At 50.4% G+C, this 8984-nt stretch overlaps 1 protein-coding gene across 1 annotated transcript; it reads right to left on the bottom strand.

The window, feature by feature from the left end:
• Positions 1-4064: 4064 nt before the first annotated feature.
• On the bottom strand, positions 4065-8463 carry Rbp5 (retinol binding protein 5). The gene is made up of 4 exons (XM_003463232.4): positions 8256-8463; positions 7873-8051; positions 5540-5641; positions 4065-4380 (listed from the first exon to the last, which is right to left on the bottom strand). The coding sequence occupies exons 1-4, from the start codon at positions 8326-8328 to the stop codon at positions 4327-4329; spliced, it is 408 nt and encodes a 135-aa protein (XP_003463280.1). The 5' UTR covers positions 8329-8463; the 3' UTR covers positions 4065-4326.
• Positions 8464-8984: the final 521 nt, after the last annotated feature.

The following is an 8984-nucleotide window of genomic DNA, read 5'->3' as shown; positions in this document are numbered from 1 at the left end:
TTTGTGTGGAATTCCATTCCTTTGCAAAGGACTTTAAGCTTATCATATATGCACTCGGCTTGCTGATAGCAGCGTAGTTTTGTTCTGCCACGCACCATCCCTTTCTTGGACAATACGTTCATGGAGGAGTTTGTGTTTGTAATTATCAAGTTGTTTCTTTCTTTCTGTTCTATTTCCCTTTTGTTTCCCCAAGACTTTAATAAATGCTTGTCAAAGGTCTACCTTGTCTTTGTGCTACTCAAAATGAGTGGGGATGGAGACTGGGGGGCAATCTCAAGGGAAGGGGCCTTTGCCATCTTGCTGCTCCTTCTCACGCAGGTTCTGTCGCCACTGGGGGCCCAGTAGGACAAGCTTCATGTACATTAAGGGTGATGATGATTTCTTTGCAGCTGGGCCAAGAGCAGGCAGGCCTTTTCTGAGACACTCAGGAAGAGAGAGAGCAAGTTAAGGAGGGGGCAGTGTAGAAGGCAAGAAAGTAGATCAGTACCAGAGGATCAGGACATGGTCAGTTCAGCGAGGAAGCAAAGGCACACAGTGATGAAATGACTTGCCATGGTCACTTGTCCAAGGCCACTTATTCAGAGCCACACAGGGACAGGGACGCCTCCATTGGTCCTTTTAGCTCTGTATTGTGTCACCTGCCTGGGTTAGTAAAGAAGCCACAGACATTGTTTTGTGTTCAGAAAAAAAAAAGAAGGGGTCCCAGGTGCTCATGGACAGTGAATGCCAAGGCCATACTACCAGATGCACGAATGCCTACACACCATAGCAGAGGTACGGCCAGAGAGAGCCCAGTAGGAAGCACACAGTGTATGAAAGAAAGCTGTCCAGCAGCCCTTCTGTGAACCCTCCACCTGCCAATGCATCTGCAGGTGAGTGGTGCTCAAAATGAAGCTCAAGGGGAGGGAAGGTTGCAACCCTGTTGTGTACAAAGGAGAACAGGAGACTCTCTGTAGATAGGGACAGGAGAGGAGCAGAGGCTTCAAGCAGGAGGAGAATGGGAAACATCAGGGCAGGATACGGGTGCTGGTTCACATCTATAGAGACAGAAGCAGGGAGACACAAGGGTCAAGGGAGGGGCTGAGTCTAGGGCTGATGACAATCTGGGGCCCAGACTTATCCCTACCATGGAATCCAGCACCTCAAACTGGGCAGCTTCAGCAGGCATTGTAGGGGTGCGGGAATGCAGCTTTATGACCATGCAGCTGCGCGGCAGTACCTGGGCTGGCTTGTCTCATCATGAGCCACTCTCCTGCCTTGAAGCTTCCTGTACTGGAAGACAAGAGCGGCTGTTACGGGAACAAAAGCAGCGTCCCTGATGCTGGCCCAGGGGCTCCACGGGGTAGCACAGTTGTCCTTCACTGGGCATAGCAGGTGGGACAGTGACAGACGCTAGCTCTGCAGTCTGGGCGTGTTCAGTAGGTCCCTGTCAACCGAATCACTCCTAAGTGACTGGCTGGCCTGGAGAGCCAAGGTGCAGCTGTATTTTGGCTCTATTTCTCTGCTCTTGGTCACTTCCACTTTGGTACAAATATGTCACTGTGTGACTTCCAGGGTACAGGTACTTGACGCCTTGTCCTAAGCTATAGAATACAAAGGTTTGCTTCTGGTCAGGAGAATTTCAGGCATCAAGTGCTGAGGAAGGAAATCATACAAGCAGGAGCAGCCATCAGTCGCTGGTGCCTTCTTTTTTCCTCATACTCTGATAAGAGAGGGCATGAAATCGTCCAAAGATGCCAGGAGGAAGCTCTCAGTATTGCCTCTGATGCCTGGCGCATGTGGTTATTTGCTGAAAGGTGGTGACCTGTATACACTCATACTGCTAATAGCAGGTGGCAGTTTGATACCAAAGCCTTCTCACTGACTCATGTGGGTTCATGCAGAACTCCTGGAAAGTGATGTACCAGTGAACCTAAAGGCCTGGCTGTATGGGTGACCCTCTGGGCACTACACCTTGGGTACAGAATGGAGGCTCCTAGGGCTGTCCCTTTTCCTAGAGGCCAGAGTAAAGCAAAGTAGGAGAAATGAGGCTTGGGGTGGAGTAGGGGGAGGCAGAGCCCTCATCTCCAGCTGGGTGGTGGGTTTGGAAGTGCTGGTGAAAGACAAGGCCCCTTGTTCTTGCTAGGAGGGTGAATACCGAAGGTCAGCTCCATCTTATTCCTCCAGGACCTCTATAGTCTCTGGTAGAGGTCTTGCACGGAGCAAGACTGTCCTGATGACTGCCTTTCTGGCCTGTCAGGCTGGCTTTCTCACATTCCAGGTATCCTGATCCCCGTGTGGTGGAGAGGGAGTGGGGCTGGCGCCTGATCTAGCAGTTTACACTTCTGTCTCACACAGAACTAAACATTTTGGATTCCTAATTGTCTTCTTCGGTTCTAAGACTCTGGTCAACTGAGTCAACTCCCAGGTCTGAGGGTCCATTCCCTGTGCGAGGCTGGGAGTGGGTGGGACCTACTCCCTCCCTTCCTTGCCTTTCCTTCTTACAGGTTTCTTCCTGCGGTGACCATCTCTCACAGGGTAAGCAGAGTTTGCTGTGAAGGAGAGGCAACGGTCTTGTGTGGACTGGGAATTGGGGTGTGTGTGTGGTGTGGTGCAGAGAATATCCAAGAACGTGCTGGAGGAGGGAAAGAGTTGGAACTGGAACGATCTCTGGCTCTGCTGATGTGTGCAGCGCCCTCTGCTGGCCACAGGGGAGACAGCTGCTCTAGCTTCTCCTGTCTCTTAGTGGCTATGGCTCCCAGGTCCTCAGAACCTCTCAGATCTTCTCTGGGCTCTTGCAGTCCCTGGGAGCCTCTGGGCTCTTGTTGTAGCCTACGGCGACATGGCTGAGTGAAGAATGGGGACATGCACTGCAGGTGATCACAAAGAGTTTTGAGGGACTGAGCCTGTTGTACCTTGGGTCTGGCAGCCACCTTCAGGGCTCACAAGCTCTTGAGTCAGAGCTCTGACAAGACTGCAAAGAAGGATCCTGGACTCTCAGGAGGACAGTCCTGTCGGAGGAGACTTGGACTGTGTACTCACAGGGCCTGGACACCACAGCGACCCGGTGGCAACAAAGGGGCAAGAACACCTGAGCATCTCCCTGTGCCTTGGGAGGGGACAGGGTAGGACTGCAGCTTCTGTTGGGTGGCTTTGCCCGGAAGAGTTCCCTACATCCTATGAGGGGCAGGGAATAAATGATTCACTCCAATTCTGAATCCTTTTCCAAACTCATTGCAGGATATATGGTAGTGTCAGTAGCACAAGCCTAGTTCTCTTGGCCAGAGGCCCAGTCACTGTCTCAGGTAAGGACCTCACCATTGCAGGAAGAAGGGGCCAGGGTGCTCATCAGTGAAGGCCAGGGACTCTCCAACATCCACCTCTCCAGCCCTCCTACCAGTCTCAGACTCCACCCTCACAGTGATCACTCTTTTCTGTGCCACGTGCCCTATCAGACTTTTATTTTGAATGGACCGAGGTCCTGGAAGGGCGGGAGGGGACAGAGGCTGGTGCTGGCCTTGACCCTGAACAGCTCCACCCTGCAGACTGTTTTCCTAGGCACTCTGGGGAGTGGTCTTGCTGTCCATAGCTTTCCCCCTTACCTTGGCTCCAGCTGGGCTGACCCTCAGGGCAGAGGCCTGTATGGTCACTTCTGCTGGGTTTCTCCTGCCATTCCCCACGGCCACAGATCCCTTTATCCCTTGGACCTTGCATCCCCGAATTGTTTCCCTTTTGGGTCCCTCGGGCCTTTCTGCTGCCAGTGTTTCCCAAAGCAGCCATGGAGGCTGCGGCACTATTTGGGGGCTCTTGGGACAAAATACTTTCTTAGCTCTGTCCCTTTCCCCTGCCTGTGGAAAGGGGGATCAAATGGCCAGGATGCCTCCTGATGTTGGCACAGTGAGGCTTCTGTAGAGTACATGAGACTTTCTCTAGGAAAAGGCAAGGGAATAAGCACACTCTTCCAAGTGGCTTCCATTTGAATCTTGAATCCAGTCATAATTTTCCCGAAGACCCACCAGGATAGATTTCACTGATTCTCAAGTGCCTACAAAATACCCAGAGCTTAGGAAAATAAGAAACCAAAGAACGAAAAAGACCAGGTTTTGTTCGAGGGCTCTGACACCCAGGAGGCCAGATCTTGACCTGGGACAGGGACTGCTGTTGGGCAGAGTAGTGTGAGACAGGAAGGACTTTGACCTGGGGACTGCCAGTTACCGATTAACAGGTGGGGGCTGAGGAGGGTCCAGAGGGAGGCAAGTGGCTGAGGAGAGAGGGACGCTGACCCGGCACAGTCTGGGCTGGAAGGAGGCACACAAAGCAGAGTCTGGAGGCTCGGCTCCTCCCGGGCTATCTGACCTTCTTGAAGACCTGCTTGCACACAGCGCCCCTCGCTGTCAGCTCCTGGGGATGGAGGAGGAGAGAGGAAGAAGGTTCTCTCAGCAGGAGCTCCCTTCTCCATGCCCTGTTGACCTCTGTTTGCTCCCTTATGGAATAGCAACCAGAGTATTTGATGTATAGGAAATCGTTCCTCAACTCTTCACCCCAGAGGAAGGAAGGTCACGGAGCCAGGAGATGTGAAGTGGCTCTCTCCATCCCCATGTTTTGTTTTTTAAAAATTTAATTAATTAAATAAATAATAATAATAATAGTTATTATTTTTGCTAACAGATCAGGGACCTGGCCAAGATCCCCAACTGTCTGTATGAGGAGTATAAAAAAGATGAAAAAAAGAGACAGAGACAATTTAGTAATGCATGAAAAGAGAGACTGGGAGCTCAATGCCTCAGAATGGGCACGGGCAAAGACTCTCTAGCTGGCCACTATGTTTATTAGCCAGTGCATGGGGAGTGGAGGTGAGTGATCTCAGGAACAGTCATGGCGATTAGGGTGGTCCACTGAAACAATGAAGCATTCTTGCAAGGATGAGACAAGGGCCAGTGAGGAAACAGTAGTTTCCCCAGGTGAAATTTTTAGTACTGCTATTATATTGCTTTAAAGATCGTCCTCCTCAGCAGATCTTATCCTGTCCTGTGAGCTTCACAGTGTCACTAGCTTCAGCTGTGACCAGGAGGAAGTGGAGAGTTTCTGTGTTCCAGTCTGGCTTACAGGGCAGGGCAAGGACAGCCTTGGATATCTCCTAGACTCAGTTTATAATTTGTGGTCCCCAAAATTTTGAGGTAGGGTCTTACTCTGTAATTCAGGTTGGCCTCGAAATCCCTATGTAGCTAGCTCAGGCTGGTCTCAAACCTGCCCAGATCTTTCTGTCTCAACCCCATTAGTGTTGAGGTTACAGTTGTGTGCCACCATGCCTGGCAGATCCCAACCATTCTGATGTACAGGCATCATGTGATTTGCAGTCAGGGACCATCTTAGCCACTTCCTCCTCCTCCCCACACTCTTCCAAGGCTTTAGTTTCCATCCTTTTGTTTCCGTCCCCCCTTGCTGGGGTGGGTAAAGGCAGGGCTGGGGTATAGGAGTAGACTCACATGGTTTGTTAAAGGGATGCATCCTGGCTGAGGGTACTCCTCAGACACCCCGGTTTTGTTTGCCCTCCACTTACCATATGTAACATGTCTCGCTCCATCCAGTATCTCCAGCCCCGGTTGGGGACCTCGCCTTTCTGCACACACACTAGCTTGTCTTCTTCCCAGGTCACTGTGGTCTAAAGAGGAGATAAGAGATGACTGGGAGGGCACCCCAAATGCTTCTCCAGTCACTCCATCTCCTCCAGCCCCTCCATTTTGGGACAGATGCTCTGCTTCATCAGTGTCCCCCCCCAACTGAAGACCTCTAAGGAGCCACCATTGTCCATGGTGACATTCAATGAGAGGAGCAGCGGTGGAGTTGGGGAGGGGGATGACAAAGAATGGAGATTTTGTTTTCTGATTTCTCCAGCGGATCCACAGGGATCTTTTAAGGAAGAAGAGAGATTAGCCTCTTTCACTTTCAAGGACTTTGGGAATGAAAGACCAACCTCTCTGGCCTGGGCATTCCATCCAGCACTCATGGACTCTCCTGAGGACAGCCTGCTGAGCTCAGTCTTGACCAATGGAGGCCCAGGACTGCTGTTTAAGAAGCGAGGACAGGACTGGGCATGGGAGGGAAGGGTGAGCCAAGTCTTTAAGGACGTTGGGAGTTAATCAGATTGGAGATCCATAATGGGAAACTTTTTAGCAAGGAAAGAAGTAGCATAGAAGAAAGAAGGTCATATTGTTCTGAAGGGCTCTAACCGAGACTGTGTGTGGGAACACAGGAGCCAGTTCCCAAACCCACGACCATGTGTGCTCTGCTGGATGTGTGGGCTTTGTCTGGAATATATCATTGCCAAAGGGCTTTAAGTCAGGGAAGTGACATGGCCACTTTTGCATCACAGATGGATCCCGAGGCTGCAGTATGCAGAGTGGTGGAGGGTTAAGTCTGGGGACCACTTTTGGACCTCTAGTGAGAAAGATGGTGTAATGAGAAAGAGTAGGAAGAAACAGGCGAGAGACATTTAGATGGTGACCTTTTACTAGAAATAAAATGGATCAAAAATACAAGTTATATGTATAAAGCATTTCTGGGAGCTTATTAGAAAAGGAAAAAAGAAACAGATGAGCTCAATTTTAATAATATGTTTTATTTAACCTAAAATAGTAAAATACTAGAATTTTAGTATGTGACCAATATAAATATTTCTGAGACATCTTACACTGTTTTTTGGATACGATTTTAAACTCCAAGGCCATGCATGGTGGCTCCTGCCAATAATCCCAGTACTTGGGGAATCTGAGGCAGGAGAAGCACAAGTCTGAACCTATCCTGGGAAACTTAGTGAGATCCTGTCTCAAAATAGAAAATAAAAAAAGATTGGAGATATAGCTCAGTGTGAAGGCTCTGAGTTTAATCCCCAATATTGGACAGTGCAGATAGGCAGGATAGCAAAGACTTCTTAAGGTAGGCTGTGTGTGTGTGTGTGTGTGTGTGTGTGTGTGTGTGTGTTGGGAGCACAGAACTGAGAAAACAAGAAACACTGACTATGATTTCTGGTCCTGCTTGTTATTGTCATTAACAGAGACAGTAAATACAAAAATGGTTTGTGCAAGAATATAATGAATTCAGGTTTGACCTTGGGGCGCATAGATGGAAATATTTTGCCGGCAGCTAAAAACATCACCCTGGAGCTCAGGAGATGGCTCTGGCTAGAGAAGAAATGTCAAGGGCAGTTTATAGATGGCTGCAGAAAGCACAGGTACAGATAGATGATTTTGCTTACGAACAGTGTACAGACAAGAAAAAAAGGGTTAAGACAAAACCTGGGTGAAAACTGCAACTTAAGGAATTAATAAGAAAACTATTGTCTGTAAAGGGGATCAACAAGAGCCATGGGAAAGCATGGGAAAATGCAGGAAAGTAGGTTTATAGGTGCTAAGTAAAAGAGGCTGGGTGTGGTGGTATAGGTCTGTAATCCCAGCACTCTGGAAAGTTGAGGCAGGAGGACAAGTTTGGGTCCAGTTTGGGAGATTCAACAACTCAACAGGATACTGCCTTGAAATAAAAGATAAAAAAGAGCTGGAGATACGGCACAGTGTGAAAGCCCTGGGTTCAATGCTTGATGATGGAAAAAGAGAGACTGTGGTAACTCAGTGTCACAGGCTAGAGGGCCAGCAAATGTGTGCTGATTGCCTGGGTAGGTAGTCTGCTTTTCTGCCCTTTTGGCTGATGACTAAGAGGGGGCAGGGAAGAAGTAGGAAGGAGTGGGGGAGGAGAACAGAGAACCAGGAGCCTGACAGGTACCCTGCAGGTGCTGGGCCCTGCTGCGGTGGTTACTCCCTTGGCTGTGGCTGGGGGAGTCCCATTGGTTCAGCTACATTGTTTGGAGGCAACCCCCTCTCACCACCTCCAGGGAAGTACCTGGCATTTCCGTCCATCCACGACCCTCAGGTCCTCCTCGAACTCAACTCCCACTTCAAATTCCATGACATAGCTGCGAAAGGTGCTGAGGGTCTTCACTACCATGTGGTTGCCGCTGTGTTCGATCTCCTTGTCAGGCTTCAGCAGCTGTGCTATTTTCCGCAGTGCCACGTTGACGTCTGCAGGGGGGCTGAGTCTTAGTGGGGTGAGTCGGTAGGGTTGTGAATGGTGCCTAAGGTAGGTCTGACACTGGGGACTGACCTCCCTCTTCTCAGAAATGGATCCCACCCAAGCGTTTTCCCAGCATCCAACTCCGGGTCCCCTTCTCAGTGGGTCCCTGAGGTAGAAGGGAGAGGAAGGGGTTAGGAGACAGGGGGCATTACTTAGGGCCTGCAGGTAGTCTTCCAGGTTCTTCTGCGAGACAAAGCGGTAGTAGCCTGTGAGGTTGGGAGGCATAATTGGGTGGCCAAGAGGGAGCCCAAGATTGCAGGAGAATGTAGGAGACTGCAGCAGCGTGAGAAGGGAAGAGGTGCTGTGTGGCAGACAAGGCTGACTGAAGCCCTGTGGCCTACACACACACACACACACACACACACACACACACACACACAGGTGGAAAGGTCAGTGGCCAGGGCTTTTATAGGGCTAGGGCCCTGCTGCAATAAAAGTTCCTCCCTCTTCCAGATTGGTTGGGGACTTAGCAAAGCTGAGCCTCATCTCTGCTTTTCCTGAGGAGGGAACCCAGAGAGGGACTGGGGCTGTGAATCGTCTAAAATGTATGCCTTCTCAAGGCCTGTTTTGGCCTCCAGGTCATTTCTGGGAGGCTGGAGGAGCCCTGGGTGGGGAAGACTGCCCCATAGGCTGCTGTGGCTGCCTGGCTGTGTAAGGATCCTGGAGCAGAGTCAGGGATACTGAAGGGTCCGAGGAAGGAGATAGCAAGCTGCCCTGGAGCCCTGTCTCCAAGTTCCTTCAGGTGGCTGATGGAAATGAGTTGCCAGACTGGCAAGCTAGGCTTGGTTTTAGATAGCAGTTAAGAGGCAGGCCGAGACTCTAGGTCTGGAGAGGGTGAGAGAGGGGTCTGGCTGGCTCTTCTGGAGAATCTTATTCTCTCT

This window comes from Cavia porcellus, unplaced genomic scaffold (assembly GCF_034190915.1).
Source record: "Cavia porcellus strain 051 isolate PalLab524CR breed Dunkin Hartley unplaced genomic scaffold, mCavPor4.1 scaffold_27, whole genome shotgun sequence".
Lineage (NCBI taxonomy): Eukaryota > Metazoa > Chordata > Mammalia > Rodentia > Caviidae > Cavia > Cavia porcellus.
This window is presented reverse-complemented; position numbering and strand designations above follow the sequence as displayed.

What these genes read in the sequence shown, in the direction of transcription:
- Rbp5 (XM_003463232.4), bottom strand. Translation starts at nt 8,328, where the DNA reads ATGCCTCCCAACCTCACAGGCTACTACCGCTTTGTCTCGCAGAAGAAC. An exon ending in TGGATGGACGGAAATGCCAG is followed by an intron (nt 5,642 to 7,872) that starts GTACTTCCCTGG and finishes TCTCCTCTTTAG; the next exon opens with ACCACAGTGACCTGGGAAGA. An exon ending in AGCGAGACATGTTACATATG is followed by an intron (nt 4,381 to 5,539) that starts GTAAGTGGAGGG and finishes CTCCATCCCCAG; the next exon opens with GAGCTGACAGCGAGGGGCGC.